Source organism: Leptidea sinapis, chromosome 18 (genome assembly GCF_905404315.1).
Source record: "Leptidea sinapis chromosome 18, ilLepSina1.1, whole genome shotgun sequence".
NCBI classification, from domain to species: Eukaryota; Metazoa; Arthropoda; class Insecta; order Lepidoptera; family Pieridae; genus Leptidea; species Leptidea sinapis.
In genome coordinates this window covers 8,232,249-8,254,193 of record NC_066282.1, presented here as the reverse complement: position 1 = coordinate 8,254,193, position 21,945 = coordinate 8,232,249, and the positions used below count along the sequence as shown (strand labels likewise).

The 21,945-nt window shown below is 36.2% G+C and overlaps 2 protein-coding genes across 2 annotated transcripts in view; one reads left to right on the top strand and one right to left on the bottom strand.

The window, feature by feature from the left end:
* Positions 1 to 866: 866 nt before the first annotated feature.
* LOC126969426 (eukaryotic translation initiation factor 3 subunit D) lies at positions 867 to 11,392 on the bottom strand. The gene is made up of 10 exons (XM_050814834.1): positions 11,100 to 11,392; positions 10,796 to 10,986; positions 10,087 to 10,240; positions 8,807 to 8,916; positions 7,496 to 7,634; positions 6,470 to 6,630; positions 5,154 to 5,285; positions 4,064 to 4,270; positions 2,707 to 2,902; positions 867 to 1,125 (listed from the first exon to the last, which is right to left on the bottom strand). The coding sequence occupies exons 1-10, from the start codon at positions 11,290 to 11,292 to the stop codon at positions 965 to 967; spliced, it is 1,644 nt and encodes a 547-aa protein (XP_050670791.1). The 5' UTR covers positions 11,293 to 11,392; the 3' UTR covers positions 867 to 964.
* Positions 11,393 to 12,442: 1,050 nt separating this feature from the next.
* Positions 12,443 to 21,945, top strand: part of LOC126969429 (facilitated trehalose transporter Tret1-like) — a 44,122-nt gene continuing 34,619 nt past the window's right edge. The window contains exon 1 of the mRNA XM_050814838.1: positions 12,443 to 12,597. The gene's annotated coding sequence lies outside the window, so the exon portion shown is untranslated. The remainder of the gene's footprint in view (positions 12,598 to 21,945) is intronic.

Here is a 21,945-nt window from a genome sequence, read left to right as displayed (position 1 = left end):
GATAATAGTATCACATGAGTGTTTTAATACCTAATTATCAACAGTTGCTTAAAAGAGTTGCTTTATCTACACCCAAAATATAAATCCTCTAAAAGATTCTGAAACAGTTAGCTTACTGCTAACATTAAAACAGCTAGTCCTAGTAGTAACCTAATATCATCCATTACTGATTATATACAAATAAACTAAGTAATGATAATGATAATTAATGAAAGAATTATTTATTTTAATAGTAATTTACATTTTGTATAGTGCAATAACTAATATTCACATGAATATTATGTTCTTTTGGAAATTAATCGCTCATTTTTTGAAAACAAAACTATAAAAATATCGAAGGAAAATGGCGGGAATTCGAATAACCTACTTTTTTTTACGGCGCGCGACGTTCTGGTGGTGTGGAACTCAAAATGTTCTTTTTTTGAAATTCATACAGAGGCCACGCATCGAGCAATATAATATAATATTGACACACTTTTTACACAATAAGAATGTGGCTGTCTGTTAAAACTCTTTGAGCATGAAGGGAATGAAAAAAATATAGGAGTGTTGTTATGAAATTCAGTACAACATTACAACACTCTTTTGGGTGATGTAATGGTTATTAGAACATTGGGTGTTTTAATGTTGGCAATAAGCTAACTTTTTCAGAATCTTTAATAGAGGATTTAAAGCATGGGTGTTGATAAACTTCTTTACAACACCGATTTTAGTTGCGAAACTTTTATTACATTTCTCTTTCAATTATCGATTTTAATTGTGGATGGACATCATACATACAATATAATCGTAATAAAGTAAATAGTCTATCTTAATAATAGAATAAGAAGTAGGTAAAGCTGACACAACTTAAATCAAACACATAATGTGACCAAAACGATTTATTATCCAGTATATATGAATATAAAACATATCTGTTAGAATACTACAGTATTGTTAAATGAAAATGGATGCGCACAGACAACTAAATTCTTTTGTTGTTGCCGTAAGAGTACAGAGGAGCAAAGGGTGTGTCGGCGGGCTCGTCGCCACTTTCTTCGGAAGCGTCCGACTCGAACGTGTTGTCGGGAATGTCGTACAGACGAATCAACGGCTTGTTGGGGTCCTTCATTATCAAGTATTTACCTGAAAGAGATAGCCATGTGTTATTAAAAAAAAACTATCTGATTTTGCTATTATTTTTTGTAATTAACCGGTTAATAAAGTTCAACATTCCAATATTTTAATTCAAAATAAGAAATGATATCACTTAATAAAACAAAAACTACCACCCATTCCTAAAAAGTATGCCTCAGACCTGAGAAGGGCGCAAGAAACTCAGCGGGCTTCTTTTTTATCATAAAAATATGGTTACACGTAAGGTTGATTAAAATATTGTTTCCTAAATGTATAATTTGTTTTTTAGATAATTACAAAAAAAAATATTATTTACTTACAACAATTTCTAATATCAGGTAAGAGAGACATAGAGGCATAAAAGGCATTTATTTTCTCAAAATTGATTCCTTTAGAATTATTTTTGATGTCATTTCTCATATATTAGATACTACTATCGCTTCGGTAACAAATGGCGCTATGAGAGAGAAGAAGCGGCACAAGAAACACTCCCAGCATTCTTTTTTTGCGCTCTTTTTAATAAAAATATACACATATACGATAAGTGCACAAAACCATCCGGAAGCAATATTTGTAAGCGGCATAAAACCTTTAATTTGTGATAACAATTAACATTGTTCATCTAAAAGTTAGTCATCAAAAGATATCTTATAAAAAAAACCAAGTCTCGCACCTCAGTTCTTCTACCGAAAGAAGTTGTGAGATCTATGTAATACTAAGTCTGTCATTTTATTTAATCCCTACTTGAGGGTATTTTTGTCTTAAATAATCACTTAATTAGCTAACCTAACAACAGCTAAGTGACCATATCAATATTGAAAATATTTTATGTTTTAAATAAATAGATTTATTTGACCATGCTTCTAATAATATCCACAACGATGTTGCCAGTGCTCTGCCAACTGGGCTAACCGTTCGAGTGACGTATCGTCATAAAATCTTGTATACTTTGTTCAACTCTCAGGTTGTTACTTCATCTACAGGATCTACTTTACAGTTGATAACCTGCTAAACCCCAATATTTGCATATTAAGAAATTGACTGAGAGTTGAACAATGTATACAAGATTTTATGACGATACGTCACTTAAACGGTTAGTTCAGTTGCCAGAGCACTGGCACGGAACGCCAGAGGTCGTGAGTCCCGCATCGTTCATAAAATTTTGTTTTCAAATTTTAATTGTGTATTAATCCTAGAAGTGATGGTTATCACTTTAAAAACATAAAAAATTGTTCACAACGAAGTTGGTCGAAAATGGCCTGAACTGCTTCGGGAATAGGATGGTACGACCGTGCCGCTTGTTTTTGTTCGACTTGGCAGTGACCAGATAAATTGTATTTTGTTAGGTGTATTAACACCTAGAACCAGAAAGTTCCAGAGTTCGGCGAGTCAACATCTACTGAGCATGCCTGGTGTAGAAGGCAGATTACGTGTCGAACTGTTTGAAACACAGAATAGAGACCCAGACTAGACCACATAATGACAAACAAAAATAACAAAGGCTTTAAGGGCTCTACTTTTTTTGACTTTTCAGGATGAGTTTTCTGATCATCTGATGTTAAATGATCGAGGGCATTGATCACAACTCACCATCCTTCTGCTTCATGCAGATGTCGATGATGCACCGCAGGATGCCCCACGCGTTGTCCATTGACAGGTTGATCTGCGCCGCGAACTCGTGGGGCTTGAACTGCTGCGTGCCGAGGATCACGTGGCGCGAGTTGTCGCGGACTTGCGCGCGCGACACGTAGCCGAACTTGATCTGGTCAGACCCCGCCAGCAGCGCCTGAACACACAATGCTTCATCATCGTCGAGGGTGCAGAGAACGCATTTGTGATCATTTTTTATATCCAAGATGGCCGCCATGCAAAATTGTTATTACAACAATATGGATATCGTATCCGAGGATCTCAATCTCTCGTAGCCTCCCTGATGAAAGTTACTCATTGAAAGGTATTGAAAAGGATGAATTGAATTGTTTTCAATAATCCGAATTCTTTTTTTATGCATAAATATAGTTTACATGAAGCAACTGTTAATTTTTTCAATACTTTTCAATGAGTATTTTTAAGCAGGAACTTTTCAGAAGTTTCAAATGTACCGTATGTGACTTGCACACACCCCCCTTTTTTATTATTTATAAGAGTCAACAAACAGTGTTCAGTGTTGTTGTTGAGTAAACCCACAACGAAAGTCATAATAAATCATTGACCGAAAATTTTCTCGCGTTAGGTTCATTTTCATGTGTAACAAGAGTTTTAGATTTGCCGCCAATTCACAAAAACAAATCACAAATGAATGCAATATACGGCATTAGGTTACCAAAGAGTTCTAAAATTGAAATTCAAAAAAAGTTTTCATTGGCAATGTTTCTAACTGGCCAGTTCTAAACATTTTCAGTGTTACCTAGGTATGAGTAAAATTGTTATCAAGGGTAGTAGTAGCCAGTCAATGAATGGGTGATTGTTTTCCAGCATTACTACGATAGAATTTGGTAGCACACAACAGGACCGACCTATGATTATGCATGTAGGGTGGAACTCAGTAGTGCAACATATTATTAAGAGCTTTGCAGTCATAGTTGTAGTCAAATGCTGAAGGTGTCTATTTTGGAGTGTAAGCAAGTAGTATTTATTCAAAAGACACAGTTACTAGTGTTTGATATAAAAATTTAATTTTTACCACAATTATTATGGATAATGCGGGATTCAAACCCACCTCACTCGGATATGCCCAAGCACTCTTACCTAGCCAACCGTCCGAATGACGAATGATTCATAAATCCTGGTATGTTGTTTCATATAGTATTATTATGGATACAAATTTAATTCACATATGTAATCTTAAATTATTCAGGCACATCTTTATAAATGTTAAATGCATTCTAATTGTGGATGATTATGAAATATTTATCTAGCTATTGCTATAATCAAGTATAAAAATCACCTGAACAGTCCACTTAGCAAGTTTGCAGGAGTTATTCCTCAGCTCATTGGCTAGCACAGCTCCTCGCTGGGTGTCCAACTTCTGCCTCCACTCCACTCCATTAGCGAGCTTCGAGTCCCACTCATTGAGGGCCTTGATTGTCAAGAACTGGGTCTCGTTCTGCGGGCCTTGTAGCACAGCGTCATGCTCACACCGAGCTATCAGGACCTGATATATAAAATTAATGGTCACTGAAATAGTTATATAAACAAAAAGAAAAAGGCAGAAGTCGTTAAATCTACACTATTATTATTTTATAAAAAAAGTCTGTATTTTTTTTAAATATGTGATAAATATTAGTTTACCAGATGTGAATAAATATTTATGTAGGACTTATATCAGACTGCATGCATGAAGGAAATAACAAATATTATAGAAGTATCTACAGTGGACCCCCGGTAATCCGGCCCCATCTGGTCCAGCACCCCCTGTAATATTATGTATTGACAATCTTCACTAATGTACGATTGAACAAGTTATGTCTTGTACACACCACTTTTAACGTGCGAGACGCGTAGGGTATTGTTTTGATTCCGATTGTTTATTTTGAATTTGAAGTTTGAAGAAGATAGTGGTGCGGTCTAGCATGTCTTCATTTTCTGTTTATTCATTGTGTATCGTACCTAGTAATGTCGTTACAAGCGAAAGCCTATACATATAACATATAGAATCTTATCATTGGATCTGTAATTTGTCGGATTACAATGTCTTAGGCAGTACTATATGATCCGACAACTTCGATAGTCCTACATGTCTCTGCAAAATGTTTTTTCGAATTACAGGGGAAGGATTACTTTTAACTATATCCATACCTAAAGTCACATAAGCAAGGTAATGGATTTAATCAGGCATTATTATTATTATGAGTTTAATCAAAAAACATTTTTTTTTTATATTTTTGACTGTCTGTTCAGGCTAATCTCCTAAGTAGCTGGGCCAAATTTGAAGACATAAAAATTCGTGAACGGATAGAATAATTTTCCGATAGAATAGTTTGATTGCAACAAAAACGAATATGATCAAAGTCATGGTAATGTAAAAAAAAACTTACCACACCATTGTTGAGGTTCCACTTCCGGTACCGGTAACCTACGGAAGCGACCTCTCCATCTTCCTCCTCTGACACAAACGGGTTTGGTTCGGAGAACTTGTATTTAGGCTCAGTGGGTCCAGATTTCAACACCTGAAAATTTCACACTACATTACAAGAGTCAAGTAATACTTCAAAAGTTGACAACTGTGAGTATAACTCCCGCATTCCCAAGTTTAGCAAAGAATGAGTGGCATGACATGGCACAAACTTGGATATCTTCATCATCTGTATGTGTTGTGTTCTCTACAGTCCGGTTTTCAAGAAACTTTCTGCCACATACAACTAAGTTATGAAATGAGCTTCCACGCGCGATTTATTCCAGATAGTCATAAAACACAACAACCTTCAAAAATGAATGTACACCTTTCGAAGAAACTTATCATCAGCCGGAAGACATCCACTGCTGGACAAAGGCCTCCCCCAAAGATTTCCACAACGATCGGTCCTGTGCTGTCCTCATCTAACACATGCCGGCGATCTTGGTCCATCTTGTGGGGGGCCTACCAACACTGCGTCTTCCGGTACGTGATCGCCATTCGAGGACTTAACTGCCCAAACGGCCATCTGTCCGTCGAACTATGTGCCCTGCCCACTGACACTTCAGTTTCGCAATCATTTGGACTATGTCGATCTGACAGGGAAACTAGGCGTCATAAATAGAGCACGGCAATACTTTCAGCCGGCTCACATTCTAGCGCTCTACAAAGCGCATTTCCGGCCACATATGTAATATTGCTGTCATCTCTGGTATGGTGCACCCAGTATCAGCTCGATCCATTTGACCGCGTGCAACACAGAGCTCGAATTCTCAGGGCCCCAGAGCTCTCTCAACGGCTGGATCACTTGGCATTGCGTAGAGACGTCACTTCATTGTGTGTCTTCTAAACTCACATTTATCACTGGGAGTTTTCCGAAGAGCTGATTCCTGCCATCGAATTTTAACTTCGCATGACACGCCACAAATTAGGATATCATTCCATGTGTGATGGTCCTCCACAGATCAGTTTTCAAGCTTTCTTCCATGTACTACAAAGCTGTGGAATGAACTTCAATGATACAACATGGATTCCTTAAAAAAAGCGCGAACACCTTCCTTAAAATCGAGCGTTCCTGTGATTCCTCTGGTGTTGGCTGAAGCCAACAGTGGAACAACTGTGTGCCATATCAATGAATGAATGGCACGGAACATCTACAGGATATTAATTTTATGGTAGGTGTAAATGTAGATAATTTTTTTTTGTAAATAAAACATTATATATTGTTAAAATCAGTACCTGCTGGCTGAAGTTATGATTGATGAATGTAGCCTCAAGGGCAAGGTTGCGTGGAGAGTTGATGGAGTTGCCATCATCTGTTGGAGGCTCCACAGATGTCTCATTAACAGTCAACAGATCAAACTCTGTATTGTCTCTCTTGTCAAAGAACAGCTTATCACCTGTTGTAAATAAACGAGAAAATAGCATTAATATTGAGGCGCTGGGTCTGATACTACACTTCTTACACACATAATGTAATGTTGACAGTTTAAAAAAGTGTTGCTATACTATACTAAAAAAAAAAAAGTAATTTAAATTAAGTTTTAAGCAAGCAACATCAATGGAAGCAAGCAGAATCAATGGTTTTAGAACCAAACAAAATCATGATGTTGTATAAACTTGACCCCTCAAAACAGGTTACGGTAAGAAATGGCATTTCATAGGATTATAAAATCTAAGTTTAATAATAATAATAATAAATTTTATTTATTATAAATATTATTTATATAAATAAAGAATAATTAATACAGACCTAGTGGATTTTAAAACGGAATATGAAAACAATAACATAAAGAAGCAGTGCAATCACGTTAGTGTTGCCAATTGGAGGCCCACTTAGTATATGTCAAGCCGTCTGAGGCTTGACACTGATTTTCAGTGGGCACCATGTTTCGCAGCACTGACAGCGACCATGACATACATTTATAGCTTAAAATAGTTACATAATATTACTATACTAAACTAATAAAATATAGTATGTAACACTACTATGATGTTTATAATATTATAGTTTCAATCTCAGACAATGATTTATTGTTGAAAGTTGTATATAACTTACGGACACAGAACATAATGAGAAGAGGAAGAAACAAAAAATCATAAACTATTTATCCACATGCTATTGGGCAATGTTATAAGGAAAAGGTAAAATTTTTTATATTTTAAAATACTTATCATAATTAAATTAAACAGTAATAACCGTAATGTGGTGTGCACGGAAATATATTATAAATTAAGAACTTGGATAAGAATCTGATTACTAACCAATCTTCTCAATAACAATATCCCAAGAGTAGTTGGAGCGAGTGCAGCACATAATTGTAGCTAGAATTGCATCAGTTGCGTAAACAGTGCCCGCTGTCTTACTCAGGCGACGGATTACTGGGTCGTCAGTTGTAGTCACCTGTAAAACATTATAATTATTATTACCATACCATATTTTATTATTTAGCTAGACTTTTAGACCAAAGTGTTGTTACTACACAACAATAGCATTCTTTAAAAAAAAAGAAAGCCTTATGTGTCAACTAACCAAGGTTGTGGTTGTAAAAACTAATGGTTAACCATTAGTTAGGACTTAATTAACATTACAAGTATAAACAATTACATGTCAACTTAATAAGGTTTACTACGAGGTGATGCAAGTTAATTATTCTTACATATACAAATAATTACATAAGTGAAACTTGACATACAGTGTTTTACAATAAAAAGATATAACAAAAAAAAGCAAGTTTTTGAAGAATAAGCTGATGATTGAGTTATGTTTATAGGAGACTAGCTGACCCGGCAAACTTGCTTGCTTGTTCTGCCTCAATCGATAAATAAAAGACCTATAATGTTGTATAAAATAAACTTAAACAAACAAAGAAAATTCTTTTTTTATTAAATCAATTAACATACAGTCAGTTAGCACGCGAGGTAGCTCTATAAATAATCTGATACGATTATTATTAGAGCTACCTCAGATTAACAACTGTAGTTAAGAGACAGTTAGAAAGGTATAAAAATTCTTATTAGTTATTCATTTTCATTTTAAACTATTCTTTCAATTTGATTTCTCAATGACGGGGCCACATCATAGGAAAAACAAAATTTTTACTTTTATTTAATTCTGAGCATTTTCATATTTATTCACCTTTTAAAGATGCTCTGGACATCCACAAATTATTCAAAACCATTAGCCAAATTGGTCCAGCCGTTCTCAGTTTTAGGAAGACTAATGAACAGCAATTCATTTTTATATATATAGATAAAAAAAGAAATAATGTAAAAGGAGCTATATCCACAGTGCGGTATTCAAGGAACTTTCTCTGTGGAATGAACATCCTTGTGCGGTGATTCCGGGACGATACGACATAGGTACCTTCAAAAAAAGCGCGTACACCTTCCTTATGGCCGGCATCGCTCCTGTGATTCCTCTGGTGTTGCAAGAGGTTGTGGGCGGCGGTGATCACTTAACAACAGGTGACCGGTACGCTCGTTTGTCCGCCTATTCCATAAAAAAAATAATTCTGTCATTCACAAATTCAATAATGGTTATAAAAGATTATATGTAACTGTAACATTACATACTGTATGGAAGATTCTGTCAATGCGCTGCAATGCTTTCTCATGTTTCACATTAACTCGGTCGTAACCCTTGTCATAGTACTCCAAAGTACCACAACAAGCAATATCCTCACCTGTAAGAAAATTCGAAAATCATAATATCTAATTGAGAAAAATTTATCGAGTTATCTTAAGTCTGGTGTGTACCACTCTGCGCTTAAGGTTAGTGTTACAAACATTGTGAAACATAGGAAATGTTTTTAATACCAATTCATCAGCTTTTAATGTCAATATATTATTATAGGGTATCTTTGGCTTTGTCACATTGGCATTAGATTGTACAGAAAATGGGGCCTGTATCTTATTTGTGGCCCTCAGCCCTGGCCAGGTCAATATATAGGCAGAAGTTAGTCAACTTATTTACGAATGTATTGTAAGTCCACAGTAGCTGCAAATTGAGTACAACTAAGGGGGAGTCCATAAATTACGTGTGGTGCTTTTTTGAATTTTCTGTACCCCCCCCCCCCCCCTCTTGGTGAGACGTTGTGAGATTTTATTCAACCCCCCCTTCCCATCCCCCAATCTCACATGAGATTGTTCAAAATGTGGGTTTCTTACGTACTCGTACTCGTTGGATAGTTAAGGTACAAAAAAAAAAATCCCTCATGCTTTTATTTATGACTAGTTAAGACTAGTCATCAATATTGCTGAGAGTTTAATAAATTGTTTACAATAGAATACTTAAATCGATAACTATTGTGAAAAAAAGGATACCTACTCTAATTCTGTTGATGGAGAATCATGCATGGTCTGAAGAACCTCTATTGGAACCAACTTGTCCATTTCGATCAAAATAGTATATTTTTTTTGTTTCAATCAGAAAAAAATTGTGTGATATTTGCCGAGACCCCCCCCTCTCTCCAACATAAGATTAGATGAGATTTGACTTGACCCCCTCCACCCCTTAAACATTTTTTTTTATTTAGTATGTAGTAAGGGTGCAATGGGGTACATAGCTTACTTTTTACATAGTAACTGTTGCAGTTAGTTTGTAATATATTAAGTATAGTAAAAAAAAACAGAATGCTATCCAAATGAATGTTTTATTTTAATTGAATCTCTAGAGCATCGAAACATGTTATGTTAATAAATAGCAAACTAAGACCATAAAAGCACATATTCACATTCAACATGTCAATAGAAGGTCATATTTAATTGTCTGATTATGATAATGGTGCTTTACACTCTCTTCCGCCGGTGGTACATGCTCCGACATCACAAATTCTTTTTATTATATTTCTTACCTTCCTTAATACCTGGCAGAGAGAGCTTTGCCAAACGAGGGAAATCCATGTCTTCAATAGTGACCCATGTTGGTCTTACAGTCACAGATGCATCACGGATTTTCATAGGAGCACCTCTTTGACCCCATCTCTTACCCAATTTTCTATCTCTTTGCTAGAAGAAATGGTATAAATATATTAATACCAATAAAAATATCTTATTCTTGAAAACGCACTAGGAACTTCTTTAAACGAAAAAATGGAAACAGACAGGTTTACATTCCAGCATTTAAATAAATAAAACACCTGAAGCTTAAAAGTGTACAAATTATTGATTAAATCTTTTTTTTTCATAAGAATAAGAAACAGACGAGCAGGATGTTCAGCTGAAGGTAATTGTAACACCCAGCCCATTACAATGCAGTACCACTCGGGATTCTTGAGACATAAGCCCTACCCTGAGACATAAGTCTCAATTGCCCAGTATTTCACTAGCTATGGCACCCTTCAAAACGAGACACATAGATTTTTCCACATTACTACTTCACAGCAGAAAAAAGGTGCTGTTGTGATACCCATAATCTAGCCAACATCCTGTGCAAAGGAGCCTCCCACTGGTCGCCTCTTATGACACCCTTGGGCATCGGGCTTCCATATGTTTTTTATGCATCTAGGCACTTTTAATGCACAGGGCTGAACTACCTGTGTAGCATTTATAATACAAGCTTACCTTATTCAACGTGGTCATTCCTCCAGGAGTTCTCGCCCCTCGAGCGCCACGGCCTCGCTGACCTCGAGCTCGTCCGCGCTGATATGGGGCCTTTTGCTCCCTGGTAGTGTCCACCAAGTGGAAAGTACTCTCATCCTCATCATGGAAGTATGCGTACGACGATCCTGCGCCAAACTGCGATGCATACTTATCTAAAACAAGACGTTAGATGAGGTTTTAATATGCATATAACGCTGCTATATTGCAACTGTCATAACCTCCAAATGTTGATACTTTCACTACGTTGATTAGAGAATGGGCTTACTCTGGTATTTTTTATCCTGTACAACAGTCCAGTCACTAACTTTTCCCAACCTATCACCTTTGCTAAAGGGTTGGTAAGGCATATCCCGAAATTGGTCCGGCATCTCGCATGGACCCCATCCCGTGGGATTATCTTGAATTAATGGTGCTTTAAACTTAATCGGCTCTTCCGCCGGTAGTACATGCTCCGACATCACAAATTCTTTTTATTGTATTGTGTTAAAATTATAACAATACAACAATTCACACTGCCACACGACACTATTTCATTTCGTTGCAATTACTTATTTTTTATGACTTAATCAAAGAGAATATAATCACTAGGACTTATGTAATAATTTTATGGCATGGGATAAAAGTCTGTAGGCCGTCTTTTATTTATTTTTTACTTCAGTTACAACGCATGTAACTGTATTTTGAAAGGTTTTTCCGTAATAGTTACATTTTTATTATTATTATTTATTCAACTCGACTTCGAATGTGCATATTACACAGGTTCAGTGAACTGTGTCGGTGTTCCTTTCAAAATAAAATTAATGTTATTTAACAGCTTCGCACAAACTTATTAGTATGTAATTAATGTATTTGTAGCCAATTGTTACTTTCTATAGATATTAATAATTGTATGTAGGTATAGAATTTAATGTTAAGATTATATTTATTTTGTAAAAAACTGAAATAAGGCGTAAACTAAGATAATGCATTGAGGACAAACCTCTGTGGTATTTACAATGTATCTTATTTGTGCACATTTTGTAAAATATGTATTTCGATAAATAAAAAAAAAAAAAGTGAACTGTTTTTTTTAAATATATTTTTAACACTTGCGTTAACCAAAGAAAATGCTTATATAAGCAAATTAAATGTTGCCTCTGACGTGGATTACTTGGATGTTCATCTCCAAAAATTACTGTGTCTTGCTTCGGATTCGGTTTATAAGCAGAACTTAAATTTTAAAAATGATCATTTTCCTTTCAAATCGAGATAAATAATTTCATAGTATCGTTATAATGTTTAAAATAAAAATCTGTTAAGAATTTTTAACAAATTGGACGAAGTAGACGTAATAATATGGTAAATTTCAAGTATTCACACCCAGAACCATGTTTCACTTTGAACATTTTTAAATATGAAAGATAAATTAAATCTAATTTGAAGACTTAGATGTAAGTAAACCATTTCACAATACATAACGACATATTTTTTCAAGTTTGAATGTATTTAAGCTTATTGCCGGATGGCAACATTATCATCACATGGACAACCGTATTAAATTTCAATTTGACAGTTACAGACTACAGTCTACAGCAAAGAGTATAATAATATATATGGTCTACAGCCAGTCCGCGTTAGAGTAAGTGGTCTGAGGATTTGAGGAATAAATAATATTATATTCTTTGAGCCAGCTGCCAGTCTTATCAACAATCTTACTCGAGGTGGTGGTCCGTCACACGCAGCAAACTTTCACTTCAATACGAACGGGCGATTTTGAAGGTTATGTGAGTATTATAAGTTGCCTTATTTTATATTTACTTTACAATTCATTTTTATTCATCCTTACTAATTCATTCTTTAATTTGAAGGTATTTTGATTTGATTCACGACTGCAGTCAAATGCATTACGTAATGGAATTCATAGGCAACATCCATATGGTTGACATATCATCAGATGATTTTTTTTATGGAATAAGAGGACAAGAAAAAACTAGCGTACGGGTCACCTGATATTAAATGATCACTGCTGCCGACATACTCTTGCATCACCAGAGTCAACCTTTTTGAAAGGTGTATGCGCTTTTATTAAGGTAATGTCCCGGAAATACCGCAAAAAAAGGTTATTCCACAGTCATTATTAAATTATCTATTAATACGGCTTTACTCACGTTTTTGTCGGTGTCGGTACCGACTAGTTTCGGACCATTCGGTGGTCCTCCATCAGGGTGAGTGTGGTGGGTTCGCGATAACGTCCCACCTCTTACTGCGGACTTGAGCTCGTAGTGCGCGGCTGGACAGGGCGGGGGGTGCGGGGTGCGCCAGTGATGACGAGCACGGTATCACTGACACTGTATCACTGTTGGTGTCCACGGGTGCACAGAATGTACTCACAATGTCCACTATGTGATCATCGGCACTATGGGTCTTATTGCGACACACGTTTTGTAACACAGGTTTCCAAGTTATTGGCAGAGCCCAACCTTTGTCTCTTTCCCTTTTCATTTTTCATAGAAATTAGGTCGACGGCCTATTTCTATGGCTTCTAGCAGCTTGCGAGACACAAACTTTTTATTGCAAGCCACTACTCTCACCCTATCGAACCGTACTAGTCGGTACCGACACCGACAAAAACGTGAGTACAGCCGTATTAATAGATAACAATAACATTCCACAGCTTTGGCGTACGTCGGAGAAAGTTCCTTGAAAATCGCATTGTGAAGAAATACCATTCAGATTATGGGGATGATATCGCATAGGGGAAGGTGGAATTCGGCGGCAGGAATCAGGTGAAACAGCGCTACGGAACACTCCCCGTGATAAATGCGGTAGCCGGTCTAGCCATTCATAGAGCACTGGATCCTCGTCAATTCAAGCAGCTCTGCGTTGTACGCGTTCAAATGGTTCGGATGATACTACAGACCAGAGATGATAGCAGTACTCCATATTTGGACCTGCTCTTTGTAGAGCGCTAGAATTTGGGCCGGCTTGAAGTAATGCCGTGCTCTATTTATGACATCCAGTTTCTTCAAAGTCAATTTGGGTTTGCCTTCCAGATTGACCGCGGAATTGGCAATCAGTCGAGATTTCGAGACAAAGTATTATTAATACGAGGGCGGCACTGAAAATTTCGGGAATCAAGGAAGTGCAAAACATTACTATTTAAAAATGTATTTATTGCTTTTCGAAGTTCGGCGGAATTTGACACATTTTTCAATACGATGGAACCAATCATTGAAGCAACCATTCCATTCGGAAGTTGGGGTCTCCAAAATGGCCGTTTTGTAAGCGTCCACAGCTTCTTCAGGTGATGAAAATCTCTGACCACGTAATGTATTCTTTATTTTAGGGAAAGTATAGAAATCATTAGGGCTTAGGTCGGTGTTGTACGATGGATGGTCTAATAATTCTATGTTTTCTTGCTCTAAAAACTCTTTTGTTCTGTGCGTGGTGTGAAAATAAAAGGTCGGTTTATTGTCGGGCAAAACCAATTCGGATATCCACTGCTATTGATAATGCTATTAATAATTTAGTTCGATAATGTTTTGCCGTCTTGTAGGTAGGACATGATCCTGCTGCTACAGAAATTGTGGGAATCCGGATTAAAAAAAACGCGACAAATACAGTACTCTTTTAATATTAACCTGACACTGCCTAAGAAATTCTGAAGAGACTGAAACAAGTGGAAATCTGAAGGGACAAGGTCGGGGCTATATGGCAGACGCATTAACATCTGATCCAGCTAAGCTCCCTTAATTTTTTATTTCGATGAGATGTTTCACCTGATTCCTGCTTCCGAATCCCACCTACGCACGACACGTCACAAATTAGGATATCATCCCCACCTACTGGATATGTGGTGGTCTTCTACAGTGCGGTTTTCCTTCAAAAAAGCGCGTACACCTTCTTTAAAGGCCGAAAACGCTCTTTGATTCCCTTTTGTTTGGTAGATAATGTGGGCGGCGGTGATCACTTAACACCAGGTAAAGACCCGTACACTCGTTTGTAAGGAACTAGACTCACGATCACGCTCAAAAATTGACTGAATCAAAACTCTGCCTGCTGGTCTGTTAGGCAGAGTTTTCGTTATGTGACTTACTGCCACGAAATAAGGTGTTAATTTAAATGAATGATTTAAAATGTTAATTGTATAAGTATACTTTATTCATTTTAATACTTAACAAATCTTGTAACTATATTTACACTACTATGATTACATGACACAAATTAAATTTAAAAGCAAAATTTATGAATGATGCGGTTTCAAACCCCCAAACCTTTCACGTTCCGGGCGAGCGCTCTTCCGCTGAGCCAACCGTTCGAGTCTCGATTTTTTTTCAAATTTAATTTGTTTATATTATCCCAGAAGTGAGGGTTGTCACTTTAAAAAAATAACAAATTGCTTTTAATTGCATGAAATTAAAACTATCATTACGGGGAAGTGTGCCAAGAATACTTGCAGCATTTCCGCGTTGGATAGCTAGGCTGATCCGTTGACCGAAATAGCTGTCAGTGCTTGCGCTTGTGGTTGAGGCGCGAAGATGGTACTTTGTATTATATAGATAGTAATTTGAATTATTATACAGCAATCTCCACGCCTATGGGCCCCACGGACCGAGTATCTCGACACCGAACGGCACAAAGATGTAAGACTCGTAATAATATAATATAGTATAATAACTCGTAATAATATAAGTAAATGTATAATATGCAATACAACGCCACTCAAACATTTTTGGCAACCTTTTTATTGGCGATTGTCAATGATACAAGAGTAATACCTATTAACTGTATCTACCTAATAAAATAGGTATATTTAGGAAAAAATAGTAAAAAAAACTCTATGAATTGTTTTTCGATTTATAAACACAGAAAGCATACGGCTGATAAACAGTATATTAAATTCCGTTCCCAATATACAGTCTATCTCTTACTTGAGATAAAAATCGTAACTATCGTTTTTTGTCCCAATAACCTTATCGACGGTAACTCACCTTATCCGTACACGCTGTCTGTCAATGGGACGACGTATAGTTTACCAGCGATAGAAGTTTGTATGGAAATTGCAATTCACGCGTCCCAATATAAGGCGATAAGAATGACTAATCGGGTATATTGGGACAGCTTCAGATTATTGACAGCGACAGTAGAAGGTAGTAACTTATCTCTATCTGTAGATAGTATATTGGGAACAGCCGTAAATGAAATGTTCATGAAATAATCTATAATCGTGTTTGAATGAGAAATCGCTACAATAATATTAGAAAACAAAAGGTAAAGTTCGCCACTATATACAAGACTATATGGGGGTACCACAAGGGTCTAATCTTGGACCCTTCCTCTTCCTAATTTATATAAATGATCTACCTAACCTTGTAGAAAAAAAACACAAGGTGGTATTGTTTGCGGATGACACTTCACTTATATTCAAAGTGAAACGAAGCCAAGTTTTATATGACGAAGTAAACAAACAAACTGACATCGTGTACTGGTTTAGCGCCAATAACTTATTGTTAAAATAATCATAAAACCAAATATATTAAATTCACCGCGCCAAATGTCAATAATGTAGATGCGACTATTTTATGAAATGGAGAGGTGGTAAAACCAGTGGAATCTGCTATATTTCTTGGCATTACTCTTGATTCCAAATTGCAGTGCAGGCCCCCATATTGAAGGATTGGCGAATAGGGTTAGTTCTGCAGCATATGCGGTTAAGAAAATTAGACGGTTAACTGACATAGATACGGCGAGATTAGTATACTTTAGTTATTTTCATAGTATAAAGATAATGTTTTGTCTGTTCATAAGCACATTGATGAATTTTCTAGAAACTGTGACATTCATAATGTTAACACGAGGAACAAACATAAATTTGTTATACCTACTACTCGGTTGGGTCGAGTTAGTAAGTCTTTTGTTGGGCGATGTATATGCTTCTACAATATGATCCCAGAAAATGTACAAAACAAATGTGTTACGAAATTTAAAATAATTGTTAAAAAACGTTTGTGTGGGAAAGGTTATTATAGCATAAACGATTTTCTTAATGACACCACGGACTGGGAATATAGCGAACACCCTTAGGCTCTTTAATTGTAAATGTTTATTGTACGATATTACATTGTAATCCATATTTTATATTAACAAAAAAAAGCCCGCTGAGTTTCTTGCGCCCATTCTTCTCAGGTCTGAGGCAGTCTCTTTTGAATGGGTGGTAGATTTTGACGTTCAATAAGTGATTTTAAATCCTATTTTGAATAAAAATATTTGAATTTTGATTTGAATATAATATGATGGCTCAGATAGGACATTGGGTGATCCGCAAAGCAGAAGATCCCGGTTCGAATCCAGATGTCCTATTAGTTTTTTTTTGTTCAAGTTTTGTTCATTCTTAAAAATCCAAGTAAGGCTCGGTCGTCCGGATATTATATATTATACTAGCTGACCCGACAGACGTTGTTCTGTTTATAATAAAAAAAAACTCTTGCGGATGGAATTTTGGAAAATCCGTTTTTAGCTGACCTCTACTCGGTGAAAAGAATTTTACTTCCAAATTTCAAGTCTTTAGCTCTAGTGGTTCCAGAGATATCGTGATGAGTGACTATATACGTGGAAATCACTTATATATATAAAGATTGAACTTCGGAAATGGATTGTCTTGATTCATACCACAAACTTTCAAGGATTGGCCTTAAGATTTGAATGGTCAGGGCGGATGCGAGACGGATCGGAAATTAAAGATTTGGGGGCTAACTCGTCATGCAAAATGTTCATAAAGTAGTTGCTGAAGATCTGAAGAATTGCTATTATCATTGCTGCATTGATCTCTTGACATCGATCAAGTTATTTGTCCATGTTGCCCAAGAAGTATATGTAAAAATTTAAGCTGCGCATCTTGAATCGTGAATCTGTCCTTATATCTACAATATCAAAAGCAAAACCCGTATTACTGATTTATAAACACTTTTTTTAGAATTAGCATACACAATACATAGGAATAAGTATAGTACGTATGTTATTATTTTACTGTATTGTGTGTAAGTATGTAAATAAATAAATATCTTGAATGCCGGATTAAATCCTCGTTCTTAGATGTCTGCCCCAAATGAGGTCATTTGGAAACAAACATTGTATTTTTGAGTGTTTTCTAGAACATGGCAGCACAATTCAATGTCTGCCCCAAATGAGGTCATTTGGAAACATGGCAGCGTTTCTCCGCAGAATACTCGCAAACAACGTCCATCGGCCCAATGCGAAAGCTAGTATGCAAGCAGTTAGTACTGCTTGCACTTTACTGTAGTCAGTACAGTATAAGTACTGCAATCGTATCGAAACGCTGCTCGATTCAAATCAGTACTTCTTCTTGTGCGTCGAAAATTATCTATAAGTTGTTGATCTCTGAGGTTTTACTGGACGATTTCGTATTGTCAGCCGATCCGTTATACGGGCTGCTACGCTTTGCTCTTGTGATTCATAGAACGAAGACGATCCATACTAACGCGGTTCTTTTCACCTGCAATTTCTTGTTCTTCTTCAGTCCTTTCATTCGCAATATTTCGGATCCTAGTTGCAATACGTCTTTGTCGGGAATAATTTGATCGTCTTGGTCGTGACATTGTTAACGATAATATCGGCACAAAAAGCTAATAGAAACTCGAAACAAACACACCAACCGGTCAACTTGAATAATGTCTTGTCAGTTGTATTTTATAACTCATGTAGCGTGAAACTAACAAAATACTTTTTTGAATTCTTTCTATTCTCGAGATGTCATCATCCATACAAAATGTATCAGAAAATAGTTTTTTTTATAATAATATTTTTTTTGTAATTTTTTTGATATTTTATGATTTATTATATCCTATGTCCGTCTCCTGGCTCTAAGCTTTCCTCTAAGCTTTCCTCACCAATTTTCAGCCATATCGGTAAAGCCGTTCTTGAGTTATAAATAGTGTAACTAACACGATTTTCTTTTATATATATAGATATGTATAAGAGATTTCCACCTATATATTGACTCATCACGATATCTCTGGAACCATAAGGCGTAGAGACTTGAAATTTGGTATCAATACTCCTTTCGCCGAGTAGAGGTCAGCTAAAAACCGCCGGATTTTACAATCCACCACCAGTTTTTTATTAAGAACAGAATAACGTCTGTCGGGTCAACTAGATAGCAAATATTTGTACAGTTACACAATAAATGATTGTTTATTGTCAGTACATTTGTGAAAATTTCATACACATTCACAAAATCGTCACCTTTTTGCTGTAAATAGTAAGTTTAGGTAATTATTATAACACTAAAAATAAGGGATTGCTTGTAACTAATTCTAGTAAGCTTCAAAAAATACAATATAAAAGCTTTAAGGGTAAATGTATACACTTTTATATTAAAGTCCCAGCCACTGTTCAGGCATTATCTATAAATAAATGTAAATGTTTTATGAAAAAATGGCTCTGTCGTAAATCTTACTACTCCACAGCTGAATATTTAAGCGATCTAGCCTTTGACTAGATTGATCTGACGGTGACATCCATGAGAAAACTATATAATTCTTGAATTTGCATTAAAATGCGCGACAAATGGACGAATAACTCAATATCACGTCAAACGATTTCGATTATTCTCTTTTATTGGAAAGGATGTACTTCAAGGGTAGTTTGATAAGAGTTATGTGAGGTTCTGACTATGGGATCCATGACAACCTAAGGGAACTCTTCAATTCTTAAGGGCAAATTAGCAGATTCTTCAGCCTTAAGTAACGTCATTATGGTCAAGTACCTGTCGTAGTCGAATATGATGATCAATGGAACTTACTAACTTACAGTAAGTTACTAAGTTACCTGTGGCAGAATTTCAAATTTTTTTTTAATCAAATAGCAATGTGCTTACGTTCATTGCTGCATTGCAAAATTTAGCAGGTCTATAATTATTTAGAGAAATTAGTTAGAGTACTATAGAAGCACTAAAAAAATCCAACAAAAAACAACCAACCTCGAAAAAACTGTTCCAAAACAATAGATATAATATGCACTAAAACAATGAAAGTAATTGCGTCTTTTTATACAATCTAATTAACTAATCTAGTTCTTGTTACGTTATGTTCTTTTTATTTTTGGAGTCCATGTCAGCCAAGGTAGGTTTGTATAATTACATACATAGTTATAGGTGAGATGTGCTTGTGTCGCACGCACAACGTGTCGAGGCGAGAGCGGAGCCGCGGCAGAAGGCCGCCGCCGCAAAATGGCTTAATATAACTTATACTATTATCTTATATTCTTTGTATTATGCACACGTGCGCGATCGGATTACAGTTTCGAGAATGTATGAGCAAGCAGAAATAGAGTTAGCTTGTGTGTTTTATTGAAATGTATGCAAATGACGAGATTTTTTTAATGGGTTGACACATGTTTTATATGCCACATATCATATGCCATGGCATAGGTGTTTTGTAGAGTATCTACCATAATATAATTTGATTGCTTCACATCACCTTGTCGCGGATCCACCACTGTTTCCTAACAGGAGCTTTATATATAAATTGTAATATTATAATATATACTTTGTGTACCCTAAAATATATTTTATTTGTCCCCAGAATTGACTTAATTAAAATATCTTATCCATCACAAACTATCCTAGCTACTGATAAATATTGATAAAACTTGTAAATCGTTATATTTATGTAAATATTATACAATTGCATAAAGGATAGCAATCCTATGATGAAAAAGTATTCCTTTCTCGTATCCCCTGGATTTGAGATCATTCCTCTAACTGCCACAGCAAGTATCGGCATACTTGGTGTCGATATATCGACCAACGTTCAGTTTCGTGGACACTTTTAAAAGAAATTGGCCTCTATAAGGCTTGGTGTACTCATTAAGGCGAGACATTACTTCACTTCAAGCCACTGCCTGCAAGTATAAAAGGCCCAAATTCAGCCTCAAATGGATTACTGTTCTCAGCCGATATTAATACCAATCTTTGTGCTGCAGAAGCGGAGAGAAGCCTAGAGAATCATTAAGAGAACAATTTAAAGAAATAAACATTTTTGAGATCCATCTCAATATATTGTTGATAATGTTCTTTATGTTTTATGTTCATAAGAACATTAACAAATTTTCTAGAAACTGCGACAATCATAATAATATTTATTTATATTACTAACCGTAAAACTGGGTGATGTTTTTACAACATGATCCTAGAAAATGTACAAAACAAATGTGTTACCAAATTTAAAAGAATTGTTAAAATACATTTGTGTGATATAGGTTACTACAACATTAATGATTTTTCTAATGATACCACAGACTGGGAATGGAGCGAACAGCCTAAGGCTATTTAATTATCGGTTCTATTTTATCATACTTCATAATATTGTAATTAAATTAACAAAAAAAAAGCCGGCTGAGTTTCTTGCGCCCGATCTTCTCTGGCATACTATTTCGAATGGGTAGTGTAATGTGAATAAGTGATTTAAAATCCTATTTTGAATAAAAATATTTGAATTTTAATTTGAGCGTCTCTGGGCAGGCGCTCCAGTAGCAGCTTCTCCCATTTGACCGCATACAACGAAGAGCGGCTCGAATCATAGACGATCAAGTCATCTACGATCGGCGTGATTCTTTGTCGTAGAGAAGTGGGTTCTCTCAGCATCTTCTACCGCATTTATCACGGGGTGTACTCAGAGTTGTTTGGGCTGACACCAGCAGCCGAATACCACCAACGGACATTACGCCAAAATGTCGCATCACGTTGAGTTCTGGCATTTCACAACCGCACATTTTTCAAGAAATTTCTTGCCTCGTACAGCCACTTTGTGGAATCAATTACCGGCTGCTGTTTTCCCGAAACGATACGACTTAGGGACCTTCAAGAAAATACCATACTCTCACCTTAAAGACCGGCAACGCATTTCTTGATCCCTGGTTTTGGTTCATGGGATGTCCATGGGCGGCTGACTCACCACTCCTCATCGCGTGAGCCTCTTGCCCTCCTCTCCTTCTCTCCTCCTCCATTTCGCTCCTCCTCTTGCAGTTTGCCCCTCTTATAAAAAAAACGTAGGGTAAGTCTAGTAAGACAAGGCTAATATGCATTTAAGTCTAGTCTAATAATAGCCTTCAAA

What these genes read in the sequence shown, in the direction of transcription:
- LOC126969426 (XM_050814834.1), bottom strand. Translation starts at nt 11,292, where the DNA reads ATGTCGGAGCATGTACTACCGGCGGAAGAGCCGATTAAGTTTAAAGCA. An exon ending in TCTGCCAGGTATTAAGGAAG is followed by an intron (nt 8,917 to 10,086) that starts GTAAGAAATATA and finishes ATTTTCTTACAG; the next exon opens with GTGAGGATATTGCTTGTTGT. An exon ending in CTGCATGAAGCAGAAGGATG is followed by an intron (nt 1,126 to 2,706) that starts GTGAGTTGTGAT and finishes TATCTCTTTCAG; the next exon opens with GTAAATACTTGATAATGAAG.